Source organism: Amphiprion ocellaris, chromosome 24 (assembly GCF_022539595.1).
Source record: "Amphiprion ocellaris isolate individual 3 ecotype Okinawa chromosome 24, ASM2253959v1, whole genome shotgun sequence".
NCBI classification, from domain to species: Eukaryota; Metazoa; Chordata; class Actinopteri; family Pomacentridae; genus Amphiprion; species Amphiprion ocellaris.
Window position 1 is genome coordinate 18,168,007 of NC_072789.1, and position 22,836 is coordinate 18,190,842.

At 39.9% G+C, this 22,836-nt stretch overlaps 2 protein-coding genes across 2 annotated transcripts in view; one reads left to right on the plus strand and one right to left on the minus strand.

Moving 5' to 3' along the window:
• Positions 1-4,296: 4,296 nt before the first annotated feature.
• On the minus strand, positions 4,297-16,717 carry cdk15 (cyclin-dependent kinase 15). Its single transcript, XM_023271338.3, has 13 exons — positions 16,256-16,717; positions 14,218-14,358; positions 14,044-14,138; positions 13,426-13,505; positions 13,140-13,234; positions 12,154-12,216; positions 11,837-11,960; positions 8,404-8,524; positions 8,181-8,274; positions 7,711-7,774; positions 7,271-7,319; positions 6,584-6,726; positions 4,297-6,474 (listed from the first exon to the last, which is right to left on the minus strand). Exons 1-13 carry the CDS (start codon positions 16,604-16,606, stop codon positions 6,362-6,364), a joined length of 1,533 nt encoding a protein of 510 aa, XP_023127106.3. The 5' UTR covers positions 16,607-16,717; the 3' UTR covers positions 4,297-6,361.
• A 472-nt stretch (positions 16,718-17,189) lies between these two features.
• Positions 17,190-22,836, plus strand: part of LOC111569301 (kalirin-like) — a 65,626-nt gene continuing 59,979 nt past the window's right edge. Inside the window, exon 1 of the mRNA XM_055008361.1 lies at positions 17,190-17,653. Within this exon, the coding sequence (XP_054864336.1) occupies positions 17,599-17,653 (55 nt within the window). The 5' untranslated portion in view covers positions 17,190-17,598. The remainder of the gene's footprint in view (positions 17,654-22,836) is intronic.

Genomic DNA, 22,836 nt, shown 5'->3' on the forward strand with positions numbered 1-22,836 from the left:
TAAATATTATGAATTTAACCAGGTTTCTTTTCAGTCCTGATTCAAATAATCAGATTTATTTTGAAAATTCAGAAAATAGTGTTGTTTCTAACATTAATATGAGATTCAACTGAACTTTTGTTTGTCAGATGCTACATTGCTAAGCTGCTATGTTAGCATTAGCATTAGTTTAACCGATGCTGTTTGATCAAAATGTGAGTTTTTAAGTCAACAACTAGTTGATGTGAATGTGGTGTTAGCTTAGAAACGGCTAGCTCAGGCTACTCCACCTGCTCGCCACCTCAGTTTGGTTGTTAGCTTAGCAATGGCTAGCCGAGGCTACTCCACCTGCTAGCCGTCTCAGTTTGGTTGTTAGCTTCATTGTTTCTGCAAACATAATGTTTGAAAGAGAGTCAGATTTTAGTCTCATCTATGTTTTAAACACAATAGCTAAACGTAGCGTTAGCTTAGCAGGGGCTAGCTTTCTGTTTCAGTCAGACTGACCTTCTGTTTCCATGGAGAGGACATTAAAGATGATGTCTGTCTTGACGAGGTGAAATAAATCAGTTTTAAACATCAGAACATCAAGCAGCGACATAAATGCTGCAGCAAACTGACGGGAAGCAAAGAAAAACTTTGTTGTTTAGATTAAAAATAACGTCTGAATATCAAAGGCTGCAGCGTCTGATTTATTAATGACCACATTAGAATGAATTCCTCTCATCAAACAGAGAAACACAAACAGAGTTAAATATTCACAAACACCTTCCTGATGCTTTCATCTCTGCAATCAATCAAACATGAAGTCTATATTTACACATGAAACTGACAGAAAAGTTTCATCAAACTTTAGTTTTCTAGTTGATCTGGTGACAAACAAAGAAACTGTCAAGTTGAAAACAAAGAGCCGAATATCTGCAGAAAAACTGAACCAAAGCTAAACATCATAGAAACACTACAAGAAAACAGAGCTAGCAAAGCTAAAGCTAAAACTAGCATCACTCCCTCAACAAATGATATGAATTCTTGTCTCTAAAAACAACAAAAATTTAGCGTAACTACCCAATTTTAGCCTAAATTTAGTGACAAAAGAATCAACTAATGTGTAAATATTGACTTATCACTGCTAACATTAGCCTATTTGGTTAACTAGCTACAAATTCTAGTCATCCTCAAAGTCTTTAAAACAAACTGAAACTCGAAGGAAAAGATCGATCGGCACGTTAGCATGTTTGGCTAAATATCTTAAAATTGCCACCCACAGCTTTAAAAGCAGGAGTTAGCATCATCTTGGCTACATTAGCTTGTGGAGTTTCATGCTACGTATAGCAGAGTTTGTTAAGCTAGTTAGTCCTCGACCTCAGAGACTTTTCTCAAGATGTTTGTTCATTAATTAGCACTTTAAAAAAGAAAAAACCCACAAGAGCTAATGTGTAACTAATGGGCTACCCACAGCTAAGACTGCGTATCTAGCTAACTAGCTTACTACCTGCAGTCAGGGTTTAGATTACAGAGAACTGGTTCTTCTTAGTATGTCCAACTAACCATGCTAACATCAGTATCCCTAGCTAACTTTACTTTCTCAGTGTTTGGCGATCATTATTTTATCCTTTAAAACTTGAAACAAAATCAAAGAACTTAAACCTGTGAATAATATAATCTGCTGATATTAACATGTCCGGCTAATAGCAGCAGAAAGCTTGTGTTTCTTCAAAGGTGCTAAGTGTTAGTATATCACTAGCTAACTGCATTTGGTTGTGGTGTAAAATTGTAGCAATGGTGAGAGCCAATTACTGTCAATGTTTGAATTATTTAGAGTGAGTGCTAATTATTAGCATTACTCAATGTCAATGTTAGCATTCATCACAATTAATGCTAAGGTTAGCCCTAATCAGATTCAATGACAATGTTAGCATGAGTAAAAGTTAATGCTATCATTAGTATTAATTTGAGTCACTGCCAGTGTTGGCATTAATTTGATTAATTTGAGTTAATGCTAATGTTAGCATTCATCAGAGATAATGCTAGTATTAGTATTAATTTGAGTCAATGCTAATACTAGCATTCATTTGAGTCAATGCTAATGTTAGCATTTATCAGAGATAATCAGCGGACTGATGACGTCACACTCCCAGTGTCTGGGAACTGCGCCTCCTAGTGGATGATCGCTGAGGCAGAATTGGGGGCAGTGGTGGCGCAACTGTTAAGTCTCTGAACTACTGATCAGAAGGTCAGTGGTTCAAACCCCGATGCAGCCACTGTTGGGCCCTTGAGCAAGGCCCTTAACCCTTCCTGCTGCAGGGGGCGCTGTACCACGGCTGACCTGTCGCTCTGACTCCCCCAATTGGGGAGATATGCAAAAATCAGAATTTCCCCTCGTGGGATTAATAAGGGATAATAAAAATAATGGTAGGTGCTCATGGCATTACTTTGAGTCAATGCTAACATTAGCATTCATCTGAGTCAATATTAATGCTAACATTAACCGGAGTTAAGGACAATGTTAGCATTAATGTGAGTCAATGCTAATATTAGCACTAATGTGAGTCAATGCTAACAACAGCATTCATCTGAGTCAATGTTAATGTTGACATTAACCAGAGATAATGCTAATGTTAGTATTAATTTTAATCAATCCTAATGTTAGCATAAACCAGAGTTAAGGACAATGCTAGCATTAATGTGTCATTGCTAATGTTAGCATTAATCGTCTTTATTGTGAAGATGAACCATGAAGGTTTGTTTAGAGGAAACAGCAACAGAAATGTTTGATTGGAGAGTTTGAATCCAATAATGATTATTATTATATTTCCATTTGTTCTGTTTTTCTTCCAGATGTGAGATCAGCTGATTCACAAACAGAAACAGCACTTTACTTAGATTTTCTCTGTGACTTCCTCCAACATTCAGAACCAGAAAGTAGGTCATCTTTATCTTCTGGAGTCATTTAAAGGGAAATTTGGGGGATTTTAGGATTTTTTAATTTCAAATTGACCCGTTTTAGAGTTTGAAAATGTGGATAAATATATATTTTCACAGTGAAACTTCTGATGTCCACATTTCCAACAATTTTGGGAAAAAAACAAAAACTGCGACAAATGACAAAAAAGACAATAAAACAAGACAAAACATGACAAAAAGGACATGCAAAATGACAAAAACATGAGAGAAATGACAAAAGTCAGATAAAAAATCTACAAAAATGAGACACAAAATGACAAAATTCAGACAAACAACATGAAAGTAAACAAAAAAGAGGCACATTTTTGAACATTTTTTAGTGGAAAAAAGAAATGTTAAAAAATATGTTTCTTTAAGAACATTCACATAAAAATCAACCAAAATCCAGTGAAATTTGCTGGATTTTGGTTGATTTTTACATGAACGTTCTTAGAGAAAATAGAAGTTTTACTGATATATATGTAATCACTTTAGATATTTTTAGGATTTTTTTGGAAAATTTTTATTCATTTGTTGAAAATATTTACAAGAATTTTCTTGCCAAATTTGAGGCATTTTTTTTAAATAAAACTTTTAAAAAATGATTGGAATTTTCTTCCTGAAGGATTTGCAAATTTTCAGAAATTTGGGGAATTTTTTGCTGAATTTTTGGATATTTTTCAGACAAGAAAAGAATATTTTTTGGTGCCCGTTGACATCAGAAGTCGCACCATGAAAATATGTCTTTTTTCCACATTTTGAAACTTTAAAACGGGTCATTTTGACCCTCAGGACTACACAAGGGTTAAATAAGCGTCTTATACTGGAGCTAGCGTGTCTGTGTTTAATGAAACCAGTTTGATCTGGTGAAATCATTTGTGGCAAAACCTTTTCTAATCTAGTGAAAAAAATGTTGGCTAGAATTTTACAGTCTATATTTAGGAGGGAAATTGGTCCATATGAGCCGTAACGGAGTGGGTCTTTGCCTTGTTTTGGTAAGACGGTTCTTGTTGGGGAGGCGACCTTTTACCAGTGATTGGTTATACGTTGCCTCGAGGAGTGGGCATAGCTCGGTGGCATGTTTTTATAAAATTCAGAGCTGTAGCTGTCTGGCCCGGGGTCCTTACTTGCCTTTAGCGATTTAATTGCAGTCTGAATTTCCGCAGTGGAGATGCTGGCATCCAAAGCATTTGGTTAAATTCTCATTAAATCTATTGACTGAGTGAAATAAAGACGACGAGGATTCACCGAAACCATTCATCCCACAAACCAGAAATAAAACAAGTCAAACCTGAGATGTTCTGTTTTTTGTCCTGAAATGTTTGTTAGAAACTCAAAGCTACACGAAGAAGTTTGATAAATGATGACATCCAGATGTTTTGACAGCAGACAGATGTGTTTATTGAGACGTTTGTTTGTTTGCGTGTTAATAAAGTTCCCGTGTGGAGCCTCGGTGCGTCCCGTGGGAGCTTTAATCAGCTTTATCCATTATTCATGCTGAGCTTCAGGACGTCCTCGGAGAGAATCCTCATTAAGCTGCTGCTAACACATGCTAACACATGCTAACACATGCTAACGAATGCTAACCAATGCTAACAGCAGCACAGAACAGTGATGGGACGTTTTACATTTAAATGAGCCGTAAATCACTTTAGACCACATTTACACGAGAGGATTCATAAAGACTTTAATCTGACACATCATGCTAACACGCTAAAGGCTAATCTGATGTATAAATCTTTATTTGAACCAGAAAATCTTCTTCAAAACATAGAAACTCTGCTGCAATGCTAACATTTATCCTGTACGGCTAATGCTACACAACATGCTAATACTGATAATTAATGAGACATTTAGCTTAGCATTCATCTAGTTAGCTGATGCAGAGGTAGTAGGAGCGATGCAACACTAATCTTTAGTTAATGCTAACTGTTAGCTTGCACTGAGCTACCAAATAGGATCCATTAGCATTTCTCTAGCGTTAGCATGTACCTGGATGTCTTTTGGTAGTAGTATGTCAGCATTTGTCAGTGCTGCTAAGCTAACAACTTATGGGATGACAGTAATCTTAGCTATCAGGTTAACCATAAGTGTTAGCTGGATTAGCTGCTATGGTTGCCAAGAAATCCCACCTCACATTTAACTGATTAACTAGCTTTTGAGCTAGCTTCTTAGCTAATGCTACTTATTCCCCATAGTAGGAGAGCTAATTAATAATAGCATCTTGCTCAGTTTTGTTGCTAAAAAACTTAATTTGCGATGAAAACTTTTATTTTTATGCGCTTCTTCCATTTGTGGTAAGCTAAACACAATCATTGCCTGACCTTATGACTTAACATTGTGAAGTCATGAAACGTTTAAATTAGCATTTCAATAGCTAGCTGATACTAAGGTATGCTGAGGCAGGGGTGCTAGAAGCTAATTGCAGTTAAAAAAAATGTTAGTCATGCTAGCATTTTAGCATTTGTCCGTGCTACTAAGTTAACACTTTATTGGATAGCAGTAATCTTTCATTAGCAGGTTGACAGTAACTGTTAGCTGCAATGTGCTATGCTTGCTAACACAATCCATCTTACATTTTGCTGCTTCACCAGCTAGCAAGCTACTGTTATTGTTAATGCTACTTATTACCTGCTGTAGAAAAGCTAGCATTTGAGCTACTATTACTGTTCCCCCAACTTCTGGCATTTGTGCTAAGCTAGGCTAAACACAATCATTTTCTGACCTCACAACCTAACATTGTTAAGTCATAAGACATTTAAATTAGCATTCCACCAGCTAGTTGATGCTAGGGTATGCTGAGGCAGTTGGAGCTACAAGCTGAAGGGGCAATACTATTCTTAAGTTAAAGCTAAGTGCTAGCGTGCACAAAGCTACAAACCAAAAGCTACAATAAGAAAAATACAGTTAAAAAAATATCAGTCATGCTAGCAAGTTAGCATATCTGTCAAGTAGAATGTGTCTCGATGTCTTTGTAGTAGAATTATCTTAGCATTTGTCTGTGCTACTAAGCCAACGCCTTGTAGGACCATGGTAATCTTTCATTAGCAGGTTAACAGTTAGTATTAGCGGCATTGTGCTATGCTTGCTAACACAATCCATCTTACATTCTGCAGATTCACCAGCTAGCAGGCTACTATTATTGCTCATGCTACTTATTATCTGCTGTAGAAAAGCTAACATTTGAGCTAAACTCACTTCTCAATCAACTTCTGGCATTCATGCTAAGCTAGGCTAAACAAGTCTGTCTTGTCTCTGAGGTTTCATAAAATGGCCGACAGAGAGAAACATTTGAGTTTAATACTTCATTTCTCCGACATTTCCAGAATAAAACACATTTCAGATCCTGTTTGATGAAATCTTCTTCCTCCAGTCTCTTTGAAAACCTTTCGATGAGTAATGTACGACAGTTTGTTCTCTGCCCTCTGATTGGTCCGTTTTCTCACCAACATTTGGCGGCAGGAAGCAGCGACGGTTTGATCCGCCGTCCGGGGTTGAAGACGTCTCTGACCTCCGTCTCCAGACGAACGCCGGGAACCTTGAAGATGGACATCGCTGAAAAACAGAGTTCAGCTTTTAATGGCTTTTTATGAAGCTTTAGCTGCTGTGTAGCATGTTAGCATGTTAGCACATAGATGGAAAATATGTTAGCGTGTGTTCTTACTGTCTCTGAGGTGCATGATGGGAGGAGGCAGGGTGCTGAAGTACAAGTGCTGCAGGGAGTCCTGAGCCGAGATCCGGTCTGCAGGAAGGACCTTCAGCAGGTTCTGGACCAGATCCTCGGTCTTGTAGGGCAGCTGGTTCAACCTGGACCAGACCGATGGACCGGAACCGGCAGGAAGTACACAAAAACAAACTGTATCACCCCTAAAATACTGCAGTATTTCTCAGCTGATAAACACATACAAATACTGTTAGAAGAAAAGTTGAAAATTCAGGTTTCAAAGTAGAAACTCAACCCTGAAGAACATTGGAGAACACTCTGGTGATCCACAGTTAGCTCCATGCTAACATGCTATCATACATTCTGCTGAGCCACAGTTAGCTCCATGCTAACATGCTATCATACATTCTGCTGAGCCACAGTTAGCTCCATGCTAACATGCTATCATGCATTCTGATGATCCACAGTTAGCTCCATGCTAACACTTTAGCAGGAGCGTTTTCAGAAATTAGCAGTTGGCTCCATGCTAACACATTATCATGCATTCTACTGAGCCACAGTTAGCTCCATGCTAACATTTCAGCAGTAGCGTTTTCAGAAATTAGCAGTTAGCTCCATGCTAACACGTTATCATGCATTCTGCTGAGCCACAGTTAACTCCTTGCTAACGCTTTAACGTTAGCTTACCTTTTCCACACGGTCCTGAACTGTTTCGGTTTGGAGGGCAGGAACCATTCTGTAGAGAGGCTAATGGTTAGCATGCTAGCATCAGAACTGCCGTGAATTCAGTCAGTTAGCTTCAGGCTACAACTCCAGGTCTGGTTTTAGCTTTGGTTCAATTTATCGCTGATGGAAGCTCCGGTCAGATCCTCTGTGGAGATTTGAACGTCTGAAGGTCCACAGACCTGAAAACCCTCATGAACACAGAAACATCGCCCCCTGAAGGAAACTATGAGCTACTGCATGAAAATTCATTTATATCTGCTGAACCACAGGACTGTAAACATCAACAACCTGCTGTAAACATCAACAACCTGCTGTAAACATCAACACTGCTGTAAACATGAACTAGTTAAGCATGAACAAAACAAAAGAAGACAGATGTCCTGCTGGACAGGTGAACTCACCTGGTCTGTAGTTGGGCAGCTGGCTGACTCCAGGCCAGCTGTCCTCAGAGGGAACGCCCAGAACCTGCAGGGGGCGATATTATTGTTATGATTAGTGTTGTTGTAAATATAAACTAAATGAGTGTAAACACCAACCCAACAACAGTAAACATCAACAAACTGACAAAACATCTGTAAACAACAAAATAAACAGCCTGTAAATATCAACAAATCAACAGTAAACATCTGTAAGCATCAACAAAATGGCTGTAAACATCCTATTGTTTTAGCATATGTTATGTAGACTTCAGTAAACATCAACAAAACACCAAAAACACCACCCAAACTTCCGTCAACATTGATAAAATGAATGTAAACACAAACAAAACCAACACAACAACTGGAAATATCACAGCTGTAAACATCAGCAAAACAACAGTAAAAACACATTTCCATCTCTAAGCAAACATCCAGAACGTTCTCTAACTCACCATCCAGATCTTCTGCAGCTGCTCCAACTCGTCCGACGTCCCCGGGAACGCCGGCGCCCCCTGTAGCATCTCTATGAAGATGCAGCCGGCGCCCCTGATTCAAACACAGAAACTTTATTGATCCACACAGACATTCCCCCAGAACAACCAGAGAACCCTAAGAAAACCTTCAAAGAACCTCCAGAGAACCCTCAGAGAACCCCCAGAGAACCTCCACACTGACCACATGTCCAGAGCCGTGGAGTAGTCGGTGGAGCCCAGCAGGACGTCGGGGGGTCGGTACCACAGAGTCACCACCTCTGAAGAGAACGTCTGGCTGGGGATGGACTTGGACCGGGCCAGACCTGGACCAGGACCAGAACCAGAACCAGGACCAGGACCAGAGGGGCGGATCCAGGTCAGATTTATTTACAGAAACAGAAAACTACCAACATAAACATAAATAATCTGAGATAATTCTAAGTGATGTTTTTGTATTGTAACATATTTCATGTTTCCATCGTCTCATTGAGTATTTTTATCTTTCTGTGATTATTGGTGTTAATTCTACAACATTTAATCAGTTTAATATAGATCAGTGTAAATGTAGAATTTATTCATTCAGAGGTGATTTTATTTGTTGCTTTCTTGCAGTTTAAAGATATTTACAATAAAAACTTTAATTTCTAAAATGTTCACACATCAGTTTTGGACTTTTTATTGAAATCCAGTCTCATCTGCCTGTGAAGTCCAGTTTAGTCCTTCGAAATCTGGTCTCATCCACTTTGCTCTCACTAGAAGCTCCTCCCACTTCCTGTTCCGCCTGCAGGCCAGATCACCCTACAAGGAGGAACGTCTTCCTGGTTGATGAGTTTATCTTGGAGTTGTCCTTTAACTTCCTGGCTGTAATCTTTCTGTTACAGGGGGAGCTGGAGAGCCCAGGCGCAGACAGGTGAGTTAAGGAAAGACTTTTATTAAACCAGAAAACTAAAACAATACATAAATGTAGAACTGAACTGGGAGGAAACCAAACTAAACCAAACCACTACTAACAAACACTATGAATTCAAAAACGGAAGATCACTAAACTAAAACTAAGCTAAGGAGGGGTACTTTGAAGATGGGGGGAACTGACAACAGAAGAAGCAGGGAAGCAGGCTCAGGAAATCAGGGGCAAACGGAGACGAGACCGAAGCTACTGGCTGGAGACATAAGCAGGGCTAGTGAGAATCTGAAAGAAGAACTGAGTCCAAGTGAGGGAAATTCAGAGGAGGGGAGAACAGAGTCCAAAAACAGAGTTCAGGTGGGAACAGAGTCCATGAAGGGGGTTGAGTAGTGGGTCGAGGACGGGGGCGGGGAGTGGATGAATGAGCAGAATTTAAATAGTGAACAGGTGATATTGTGGGCAGGTGAGCTGATTACTGCAATGAGAGTCACCTGTAGTAATCAGGTGAGTGTAGACAGGTGAGCAGGGAGAGCAAGGAAAAGAGATGACAGACAGAGGGAGCCAAAGGGACAGGTCAAAATAGATGCAGAAAAACAAGGAGGAAGAAAGGAAGAGGGAGAAAGAGGGAGAAGGAACAGGGGCAGGAGCAGAATCATAACACTTTCTGGTTGTTGTTTAGGAGGTTTCTATGGGGATCAGTTTCCTATCATCCGTTGTGTTCCCTGGATGTTCCATGCTGATGTTTGTGTGTTTGTGTTGATGAGTTGTGTAGTCTTTCCCTCTGGTTGTCCTGTGGTGTTGGTTGGAGGGTTTGGTAGAGCTGTGATCTGTACATGAAGGGTTGGGTGGTTTTATGGTTGGTAGGTTCTGCTGAGTGTTGGCTAAACCATTGGTGGGTTCCCCAGAGTTTACCAAGGTGTCCACATGCTGGATGGTCTCCTGTTGGATGGGGGACAGGTTCCTGGGCTGAATTTCCAGTCTGTCCCCGTGATATGGGACGTCTCCTCCAGTCCAGCGTCCAGCACTGAGTTCTAGTGTTTCTCCAGGGTTGTCAGGGTGTTGTAGCCCAGGTCAGAGGTGTATCCGGAGTGGGAATGTTGGTTCTATCCTGGTGGACAGCGTCGCCACCATGCCAGCAGTCGTCCTGGTCTGGGACCACGTTCCTCAGGTGACGCAGGACTCAGGATCTGTGTTCTGCTGCCATGTTCGTGTACGACTGCCGTGTACGAGTAAGGTTGGAGAACCCGGCGCCCACTGGGAGGAGGAGCAGGACGGTCGGTTGAAGTCATACCTTGAGGGAAATATGACCCGTCTTCTGTGGGGGGAGGAGCTAAACGGGCACTCTGTCCTCATGGTCCATCCCCACGATCCCAACTCTGGTGGAGGCATCTGGACCTTCCATAGCGGACCACAGTCCACTGTCCATTACTGGTCCTCCACCAAGGAGCACGGTGGAGGTATGTGACGACCGCCGAACTTCTGCCTGTCTGCCTGCCTGTCTGTCTGTCTGTCTGTCTGTCTCTCTGCCTGCCTGTCTGTCTGTCTGTCTGTCTGTCCGTCTCTCTGCATGCCTGTCTGTCTGTCTGTCTGTCTCTCTGCCTGCCTGTCTGTCTGTCTGCCTGTCTGTCTGTCTGTCTGTCTGTCTGTCTGTCTGTCTGCCTGTAATCATCCATCCATCCATTATCTATACACCGCTTAATCCTCACTAGGGTCATGGGGGGGCTGGAGTCTATTCCCAGCTGACTCGGGTGAAGGCAGGGGACACCCTAGACAGGTCGCCAGTCTGTCGCAGGGCCACATACAAAGACAAACAATCACTCTCACATTCACACCTACGGGCAATTTAGAATAATCAATTAACCTCAGCATATTTTTGGACTGTGGGAGGAAGCCGGAGTACCCGGAGAGAACCCACGCATGCACAGGGAGAACATGCAAACTCCATGCAGAAAGATCCCGGGAAAGCCGGGACGCGAACCAGGGACCTTCTTGCTGCAAGGCGAAAGTGCTAACCACTACTGTGCAGCCCTGCCTGTAATCAACATTACTCAAAAACAGACCAATGGATTTGGATGAAATTTTCAGGGAAGGTCAGAAATGACACAAGGACCAAGTGATTAGAATTTGGCAGTGATGCAGCTCATAGTCTGGATCCACGGATTAGTTGAAGATTTCTGTGTCATTGCCAGATAGTGGCACGGTGTCACTGACAACCAGTGATCACTACGTCAGCTGATTGTGATCCTACTACAAATCCACCAGTGAGGACTTATCAAGACTTGTCCATCAGAAATGATCCAAGCAACAACTGATTAAATTGTGGGGGTGTTTCTGAGTCCCATCAATTCCCGCCACCCGCTACATATTTAGGTCACGTGATTCGCTATCCGTACATAATGTACACATGCAGAACACACACCTGTAGGGTTAGGTTTAGGGTTAGTAAGGTAAGCAATGTCATTTAGTCTGTGGGTTCATCTATATTAAATGTTGCTGTGATTTCTGATCATCAATAACTAATAAACTAATGCTGCATTTCTGCCATGTGGGGGAACAAGCAGCCTTGGAGGAGGACTCTTCTAGTTATTATTATTATTATTATTGTTGTTGTTGTTGTTGTTGTTGTTGTTATAACTATTATTATTACTTTTGTTATTATTGTTGTTGTTATTGCTATCATTATTACTTTTGTTGTTGTTGTTGTTGTTGCTACGGTAACGGCGGCGCTCACCGAAGTCGGCCAGCTTGAGTTCTCCCAGGTGGTTGATCAGCAGGTTGTGGGGCTTCAGGTCTCGGTGGAGGATTCTCCGGCTGTGGATGTAGCAGAGACCCCGGAGCAGCTGGAACATGAAGATCTGCAGCAGAATACAGTCAGAGAGCAGGAACCGGAGGAGAACATTCTGGAGCAGACCACCTCAGACCAAATCAGACCACCTCAGACCACCTCAGACCACCTCAGACCAAATCAGACCACCTCAGACCACCTCAGACCACCTCAGACCAAATCAGACCACCTCAGACCACCTCAGACCACCTCAGACCACTTACCCGCACGTTGTGGGAGTGTAGACCTCCAGGATGCTGCTGCAGGTACTGGGACAGGTCAGTTTGCTGTAACACAACAACACAACACAACAATACAGAGGTCACACAGCAACTCAGCAACCAGCGCTTCTACAGAGAAGATGTGTTTGAAATAATGGAACATGTCTGGATAATAGAGTTCAAAACATGTTCTGAAGGATTCTAAAGGGTTTCTAATGGGTTCCAACGAGTTCAAAAGGGTTCTAAAGGGTTCTAATGAGGTTCTAAAGGGTTTTCAATTGGGTTTAAAAGGGTTCTAATGGGTTCTAAAGTGTTCTCGTGGGTTGTAAAGGGTTGTAAAGGGTTTCTAATGGGTTGTAAAGGGTTTCTAATGGGTTCCAACGAGTTCTAAAGGGTTTTAATGAGTTCTAGAGGGTTTCTAATGCGTTCTAAAGGGTTCTAATGGGTTCTAAAGTGTTCTCGTGGGTTGTAAAGGGTTGTAAAGGGTTTCTAATGGGCTGTAAAGGGTTTCTAATGGGTTCCAACGAGTTCTAAAGGGTTTTAATGAGTTCTAGAGGGTTTCTAATGCGTTCTAAAGGGTTCTAATGGGTTCTAATAGGTTCTGACAAATTCTAATGGGTTCTAAAGGATTCTAAAGGGTACTGACACGTTTTAGAAGGTTCTAATGTGTTCAAATAGGTTCTAACAGGCCAACATCAGAGTGTTTAGTGGCCCCAAATAAGAGTCTCTTCTGGTAACGGTGGTCAACAGAGGTTTTCTAGTTTAAAGATGTTGTTGTTTGTTGTGTGTTTTTGTTTGTTGCAATTGATTGTTGTGGTTTGTTGTTTGCTATTATTGTTTGTTGTTGTTATGGTTTGTTGTTATTGTTGTTGTTGTTTGCTGTTGTGGTTTGTTGTTTGTTATTGTTTGTTGCTGTTATGGTTTGTTGTTGTTATTGTTGTTGTTTGCTGTTGTGGTTTGTTGTTATTGTTGTTTGTTGTTTTTCTCACCACGAATTCGAAGACGAAGGTCAGCGTCTCTCTGGTGTGAACGATGTCATGGAGCAGGACGATGTTGGCGTGTTTCAGACGTTTGAGGAGAGACGCTGCACAGACGCGTGCGTGCACACGCACGCACATGCACACACACACACACACACACACACACACACACACACACACACACACACACACACACACACACACACACACACACACACACACACACACACACACGTGTTGGAGCAGATTGTGATGTCACTGTGGTAAATGATGCAGCAGCGCTCTGATTGGTCACCTTCTCTGATGGCAGTAAAAGGAACTCCCTCCTCCGTCTTCATCCGGATCACTTTCAGAGCCACCAGCTGACCGTTGATCCTCCACACAGGAAGTCACACAAGTTCACAATAAATGTCACCACACATCAATAATCACACTCACATATTTATTATTTTTAAAGATATAAAAATATTACTGACACATAAAGATATTATTTTAAAATATTATCGATAATTAAAGGTGCAACATTAACATATTACCACTAATTAAAGGTGCAATATTAAAATATGGATAATTAAAGGTGCAACATTAAAATATTATTACTAATTAAATGTGCAACAATAAAGTATTACTACTAATTGAAGATGCAACATTAACATATTTCTAGTAATTATAGGTGCAACATTAAAATATTAGTACTAATTAAATGTGCAATGTTAAAATATTATCGATAATTAAAGGTGCAACATTAAAATATTACTACTAATTAAAAGTGCAATATTAAAATATTATCGATAATTAAAGGTGCAACATTAACATATTACTACTAATTAAAGGTGCAACATTAACATATTACTACTAATAGGGTGCAACATTAACATATTACTACTAATTAAAGGTGCAACATTAATCTGACCTGCTGATTCCTTTGTAGACGGAAGCGAACGCTCCTTCTCCCAGCTTCTCCAGACTCAGGTAGGACTGAGCAGCGCCGAACTGCAGACCCGGTTTCTGAGTAGAACACAGGTCGGGTCAGCTGACAGGTCACATGACGATAGTGACTCACGGATCATGTGACCTGTCAGCTGACCCAGGTGAAGACGTCCTGGCAGCTGGCCGCCCTCAGAGGGTCGCTGTTGCTGCGTCCTCGCTGGACTCGGAGCCGCCGGACCTGCAGGGTGTGGAACCAGTGAGACCTGGACCCAGACGGGGACGATGGGGACTGGTCCAGCTGGGACACAGAGACAGGAATGCTACCTTAAAACTCTGGTGTCACCTTAAACTGTTGAAACATTCACAAGTTAAACCTTCAAAACATTCATACCACTTTAAAACTTTAGTACCATCGAAAGATTTTAATACTACCTCAAACTGTTTAAACATTGATACCACCTTAAATATTTAGTACCAGCTTAAACTGTTAAAAACATACATACCACCTTAAAACTCTGATGCCATCTTAAACTGTTAAAACATTCATGAGTTAAACCTTCAAAATATTCATACTACCTTAAAATTTTCACATGACCTAAAGGCTTTAATACCACTTTAAACTGTTTAAACATTCATGCCACCTGAAAACTTTAGTACTACCTTAAGACTTTAATACCACCTTAAACAGTTTAAACATTCATTCCATCTTAAATATTTAGTACCACCTTAAACTTTTTAAACTATAATAATAAGTAAAACTTTCAAAACAATACTACCTTAAAACAGTAACACCACCTTAAACTGTTAAAACATTTATAACAAGTTAAACTTTTAACACATTCAGAGCACCTTAAAACTTTAATACCACCTTAAAACTCTGGTACCACATTAAACATTCATAAGTCAAACCGTCAAAACCCGAATACCACCTTGAGCTCCTCCAACTTTTAGTACCACCTTAAAAAAATCATCTTTTGATCTGTGCATGAAATCAGGTCGCACTGTAAAAAATGTAATAGTTGGATACACTTCAAAAAGTAAAATCTGGGGAGACACCGCAAAAAAATGAAATCAGAAATCACTGTAAAAAAATCAGGATACAAACTGTAAAAAATGAAATTAGGAGACACAAAAAACTACCAGGAAACAGTTTTAAAACGGGTACACTGTAAAAAAAGTTTTAAATAAAATCTTTGTGTCCACCTTAAAAAAAATGTAAAATCTGGGATCAGACTGTAAAAAATTTAACCAGGAAACAACAAAGTCAACACACACGCTGTAACAAAAAATGAGATCAGGCTACACTAAAAATATAACCTGAACACGTTATTTAAAAAAGGTGGGCACATTGTAAAAAATAATATCTTTGGATACACCGTAAAAACTAAAATGTAGGGACACACTGTCAAAAATATCATCAGGAAGCACTGTAAAAGATCAGGGGACATTGTAAAAAATAAAAACAGGAAACACTAAAACAATCGAATCAGGACTCACTGTAAATATAAACAAAAAAGGGGTCATTGTAAAAATAACGATTCCTTGGATACACTGTAAAAAAATAAATTCAGGAAATAAATCAGGAAACACACTAGAAAAAATAAAATTAGAAAAGACTAAAAATAAACAAATATATGCTATTTAAAATGGTCGACACTGTAAAAAATTCAGGAACAAGCTGTAAAAATGAATGAGAAAACACTGTAAAAAATAAAATGATGAAACACTAAAAATAAATATATAACCAGGACAAATTATTTTTTAAAAAAAGTTAATATCCGTGGATACACTGTAAAAACTAAAATGTGGGGAAAAAGTATCAAAAAATATAATCACAGTGTAAAAAAAATTAAATCAGGGTACACACTGTAAAATAAAAATTAAGAAAAAACTATAATATATATTAAGAAAGCACTGTAAAAAAAATCGGACTGACACTGTAAAAAGTAAAAGCAGGAAACATTTTTAAAAAATCCTGAAAATGCTGTAAAAAATAGGAGACTGCAAAAAATAATCAGGAACACTGTAAAAAATCAAAAGATGAAACACTATAAAAATTTAAATTAGGAAACCTTGTTAAAACAAGTCAGAGGGCACTGTAAAAAGTTGCAGCGTGTAAATAATTCCACCTTAACTCCAACAGCTGACAGCTGGCTGGTGTCCAGCAGGGCGGCCCCTCCACATCTGGACCTTACCTGAGCAGGTGGGAGGGACGAGGAGCTGCAGCTCTTCCTGAACAACACCTCCTCCACCTTCACCTCCTCCTCCTCTTCCTCCTCATTGCCACGGCAGCAGCTCAGCCACCGACACACGCCCTCCATCTCCTCTTCTTCTTCTTCTTCTTCTTCTTCTCTGCTCATTCTGGGTTCTTCCTCCAGTCTCATGTGACTCACATGGTTCAGGACGAGCAAACAGAGTCCCATGACCTCCTCTTCCTCCTCCTCCTCCTCCTCCTCCTCCTCCTCCTCAGACAGAACATCGCTGTTCTCCATTGATGAATGTTTGCTGCCCTCCTGTGGTCGCTGACTGGAACTGCAGCTCCTCATCCAGTGAACACATGAAAAGTCTGATTGCTTTTGATTTGACCTCTTCCTCCTCCTTCTCCTTCTTCTTCTTAAATAATTGACCTGAAAGCTGACTTTAAAAGTTCTTACAAAAATAAAAACCAGTCTAAGATCAGGTCTAAATCCAGATAAAAACCAGTCTGAAATGTGTATATATATATATATATATATATATATATATATATATATATATATATATATATATATAATACTATAACATAATGTAATATATGACATAATATTATATTATATAGTATAACATAATATAATATAGGCTAATATACAATAACAATAATAATAATGTATTAAATATAATATAATAAATATAATCAGCTGATCAGACTCCGTGACGTTAACGGCAGCAGCTTCATAGTAACGGTACCGACGTTACCGTAGTAACGTTGTAGTAACGGACAGAGGCGGTGTGTGTGTGCGTGTGTGTGTGTGTGTTTGCGTGTGTGTGTGTGTGTGGGTGTGTGTGTGTTGCAGCAGATGCTGCAGCCCTCGTGCACAGCGCCCCTCTCGCACTACCTGCTGCGCATGCGCACTGAGACAGACCGAGCGTCCATCCGCTGCAGGACCGGCAGGAGGAGAGAGAGAGAGAGGGGTACCGGGGAGCGGGAACGGTAACGGCGGCGGTAACGGTGACGTGATGTGATGCGATGCCGCGCGGGATCACGGTAACTTAAGAGCAGCAGCTTCATCAGCGGAGGAGGAGGAGGAGGAGGAGGACCGACGAGCCGAGCCGAGCCCAGCCGAGCCCCGGAGGATGCTGCACTGATCGGTACCGTCCGAACACCGCCCCGGGAGCCCGCAACCACCGGAGCACCGCCGCAGGGATGGACGGCTAGAGGCCCGGGAGGAGGCGGCGGCGGCGGAGGAGGAGGAGGAGGAGGAGGCGCGAGGAGGAGCACCGGAGCGAGCGACGGTACATAACGGAGGAGAGCGCGCGAGGAGGAGGAGGAGGAGGGAGGATGAATCCGGTGGATGGAGGAGGAGAACCGGGCCCGGACGGCCTGGCGACGGCAGGTAAGGCGCGTGTGTCCGTGCGTGCCTGCGCGTGCGTGTGTGTGTGGAAGCTGCTGTCGCCATGATGCCTCCACATCCGCCCATTGACTCAGTGTGTGTGTGTGTGTGTGTGTGTGTGTGTGTGTGTGTGTGTGTGTGTGTGTGTTGGGGGTGGAGGGTCCGACCGACCGAGGAGGATTGTGGGAAATAAAAAGGCCCCGCTCTGCTTGAACATGTGTGTGATGTAATGTGATGTAGCACTTTGCATCCAGCGGGGGGCGGCGCTGGAGGGTCGGGGGCCCCTGGGGGTCGGAGGGGCCCCTCTGGGTTGGTGTGTCCCCGTTAGCCCTGGTGTCCCCTAGGGGTCGATGGGTTCTGTACCTCCAGGGTCCCCGTTAGCCCTGATGTCCCCCTCTACGTTGGTGTCCACCAGAAACAGCTCAGGATCCACCGAGACGCCCAGTTCCTCCATCTTGGGAGCTAAAAGTTTGATTGAGGTCAAACAGCGTCACAGCTGGTTTCAGTTTAGGGCAGAAAATGTCAGAAAATACCCAAAAACGATCATCGAAAAACCAGAAATTAACATTTTGTCTCAAAAGTGACTCAAATTCTGGGTTCTGTTTGGTTTCTCTGTGTTTAGTAAAAGGGAAATTACATCCTGAAGCTCACCTACAGTCACTGAAAACGTCCACAAGCAGGATCTGAAAATGACAGAAAACAATGACTTAAAACGACAAAAATAGAAAATAGAATCCGAAAACAACAAAAAATTACAGAAGAAATGCAAAAGAAAGCAGCGACTGCAGTTGAAAACAGAATATCAGCATAAAATAGAGGGAAAAAACAACAGAAGACTAAACTTAAATGCCAGTAGAAAGCAGTGACCGAAAAAGACTGAAAAGACCAAAAAGAGACAACAGTAGAACAAGATGACAGAAAACAGCAACAGTGACTGAAAATGAGGAATAATGAAAAATGGCATTAGAAAATGGAGAAAAACAGCAACTGAAAACAAAACTGGGACTGAAAACAACAGAAAATTGAGACAGTAGAGACAAAAATAGAAACTTAAACCAGTGGAAGAAAACAACAGGACTGAAAACTTCACTAAACTGAAACCAAAAACATCAGAAAACAGCATCAAAAAATATGTAAAACAGTGAAAGCAGTGTCTGAAAATGACTGAAAAGATAGAAAATACCAACAGAAAACGGGAGGAAAATGAGAGAAAACAGGATTGAAAACTAAAGTAAACTGCCTCCTAAAACAACAGAAAACAGTGACTGAAAATGATGAGAACTGAAAAATGGCATTAGAAAATAGAGAAAAACAGCAACTGAAAAAAAAACTGTGACTGAAAACAAATCTGGGACTGAAAACAACAGAAAATTGAGACAGTCTAGACAAAAAATAGAAACTTAAAACAGGGAAAGAAAATCACAGAAAACAGGACTGAAAATAAAACAGCGAATGAAAACGACAGAAAATGTCCAAACAAGTGACTGAAAATGGCAGAAACAGAAAACAGCATCAAAAAACAATGTAAAATAGTGAAAACAGCGACTGAAAGCAACAGAAAATATTGACTGAAAATGACAGAAAAAAATAAGTGAAAATGTCACAACAAGCGTCTGAAAATGACCAACAGCAGTGGCTGAAAACAAAACAATACAGCGAGGGAAAACAAAAAACACATCAACTCAAAAATTCAGTAGATGGTCAGAAAATAGCACCAGAAAATAACAAAAACAGAAGCAGAAAGTGACTGAAACCAAAAGTAATCATCAACCAAAAATGTCGGAAAATAGCAAATAAAATGGACAGAAAACAGCAACAGACAACCAGGAAATAGCAAATTAAAACAAACAATATTATTAATACATCTGACTTTATTCAGAACTGATTGTTTTTGTGCAGAAAACTTGAGCAAATATTGAGAAATTATCATTATTATAGATTTCCTTTGGTCGAAAAACAGAAATCAGAAAAGTATAATTTCACACAGAAGCTGCTGGAAAGTAACGTTGAAAACGACTTCAATCATTAATCAGTTATCAAAATATATTAATTTTCTGAGTACTGGTGGATTTTTGGGTTTATAGTCAAAGTAAAATTACAAAGACAGCATTTAAAATGTCACTTATGTGAGTAGAATCAGGAATGTGCATATAACTGTGACCAAAATTAGAAATCAGCAACTGAAAATGACATAAAACACAATTCAACTCAGACGGAAACAATGACTAAGTAGCAACAGAAAATGAAAGCAAACAGTGACTGAAAATGACAGAAAACAATAAGTGAAAATGTCATATTTAGTGTCTGAGAATGATAAACAGCAGTGGCTAAAAACAAAACAACAAAGCGACCTCAAAACAACAGAATCAGTTATTCTCAAATTCAGTACACAGTTGCAGAAAGTACCACCAGAAAACGACAAAAAAGCAAAAATGGGAACTAAAAGCAACAGAAAAACATCAACTGGAAATGAAAGCAAACAGTGACTGAAAACAAGAGAAATCTGCGTCTGAAACTGACTGAAATGGAAGCAAACAGTGAGTAAAAATGTCCATAATGACTGAAAATGACAGAAATCCACAACTGAAAATGGAAGTAAACAGCGACTAAAAACAACTGAAAGCATCAAAAAACAATGACTGAAAACTAAAATGAGTCACAATTAAAAATGTCTGAAAACCGCGACTGAAAATGACAGAAAAGTATAACTCAAAACAGACGGAAACAGCAACTACAAACGTCTGAAAGCCTCAGACAACCAAGTCTCAACTGGAAATGAAAGCAGTGACTGACAATGACGTGAAACAGTGGAAAAAAACAACCGAAGACAGTGACTGAAAATGACAGAAAATAGAAAACAGTGGCTGAAGATGACAGGAAACAACACTGGAACAAAAGTAAACCTCAACCATTGAAGACAGTGACTGAAAACGAAACTGAAAACAACAAAACTGGGACTGAAAATGACAAAAAAAACAGCAACTGAAAACAAAACTGGGACTGAAAACAACAGAAAACTGACTTTAGTAGATTTCAGTCAACAGTTACTGAAAAATATCGATTGAAAATGACAGAAAACAGCAACAATGACTGAAAATTAGATTTTCACCTGAAAACGACAGAAAACAGTGACTGAAAACAAAACTGTGACTGAAAACAGAAAATTGAGACAGCAAAGAAAACCAATAGAAACTTCAAACAATGGAAGAAAATGACAGAAAACAGGAATGAAAACAACAAGAAAACACAACTGAAAATTTCCTAACAAGTGACTGAAAATGATAAAACTTTAGTAAATAGTAACTTAAAATGGCATAAACAAAGAACAGCATCAAAAAACAATGTAAAATAGTGAAAACAGCGATATAAACAGTGTCTGAAAATGACTGAAAAGAAAATATAGAGGAGGAAAACGACAGGAAAAGGATTGAAAGCTAAAGTAAACCTCAACATAAAACAACAGAAAGTATTGACTGAAAATGGCAAAAACTGAAGAAGGCTATCAGAAAATAACAAAAAAAACAGAAAGCAGCAGAAAATAGCAGCTGAAAACAAAACAGTGACTGAAAATGACAGGAAAAAAAAACAGAAAATGGAGACAGTAAAGACAAAAAATATCAACTTAAAACAATGGAAGAAAATAACAGAAAACACGACTGAAAACTGAAGTAAACCGCAACCAGAAAAGACAGAAAATAGGACTGGAAATGACTTAAAAGACAGAAAATAGAAACAGAAAACAGTGGAGGAAGACGACAGAAAAGTACAACTAAAGATGACAGAAAACAGAAACAGAAAATAAAACTGCAACTGAAAAGCAACAGAAAAACGGCAACTGAAAATGACTGAAACCGAAAGTAATCATCAACCGAAAATGTCAGAAAATAGCAACTGAAACTGAATCTGTGACAGAAAACAGTGGTTGAAAATAAAACAGTCTTTAAATGACATGAAACAGTGACTGAAAACAACAGAAAACAGTGAATGAAAATGCTAAAACAAACAGCTTTGTGTTTGTTTTTTTATGTATTTAAACCAAACTGTGATCTAAATGGTTTTATGGCATCAACTAAAGCAAACAGTGACAGAAAACAACAGAAAACAGTGAATAAAAACAGAAAACAGGGGGTAAAAATGATAGCACACATCTCTTTTGTTGTTCCAGATAAATGTGCTGCAACGTGGAAAACACCGGGAGGTTTTACAAACATGTGACCCGACAACCTGACAGACGTTCTGCTGATAGCATTAAGAAAATCTGCAACGAGACAGAACCCAAAGACATCTGCAGGGTTTAAAATGACATGTAGAGATCTAAAAACCCAGTAAAATATTCAGGATTAATGAGAGACCCAAACAAGCTTTAATCTGATCAGCAGATTAGGATCCACTGATGATGTCTGATCCTCAAAAAGACAGGTTGAGCTTTAACTTCCTGTTACAGTAAAAAAAAGTTTAATGAGTCCGTTTCGATCAGTACAGGAAGTAGATTAAATCTAAGTTTACTCAACATTTAACTGGAGCCGACAGACTTTTACTGTGAAGGAGCTTAGAGACTTTTACTGTGAAGGAACTGAAAGACTTTTACTGTGAAATAGCTAATTCACTTTTACTGTGAAGGAGCTTAGAGACTTTTACTGTGAAGGAGCTTAAAGACTTTTACTGTGAATGAGCTCTTATAGCAGCTTACTGTCGATCTTTAGGTGATTAAAAATGAAAGTTACTGTAAACAACCAAAAAACAGCAACTAAAAACAACAGATGTTTTAGAAGTACCTTATGTTATAAGTAGTGAAACTGCCTGGTGAGGGATCTTAGTACTGACTGTACTATAAGTACTTTCTCATAAGGTACTTGTAAGTACAGCCCGGAGGTCCCTCCGCAGGTAGTTTCACCACCAGGGTCAGTATAACTGTTCTCGTTGCTGATTGGTTGAATCAGGAGTTGATGGTGTTTGGTGAAGAAGCTAAAATGATGCTAGCTATCTTTTGCTAGCATTGAACCCCACATGGTTGCTAGTTTTGTTGAACCAACAGCCAGTTAGCTTAATGACCACTGATTTTTTTACAGTTAGATATGATTAATGGTTCTGATATTTACTGGTTCCTGCCTCTCAGAAGTACTTTTTATGGTCAGTAAGTACTGAAACTACCTGGGGAGGGATCTAAAGACTGCACTATAAGTACT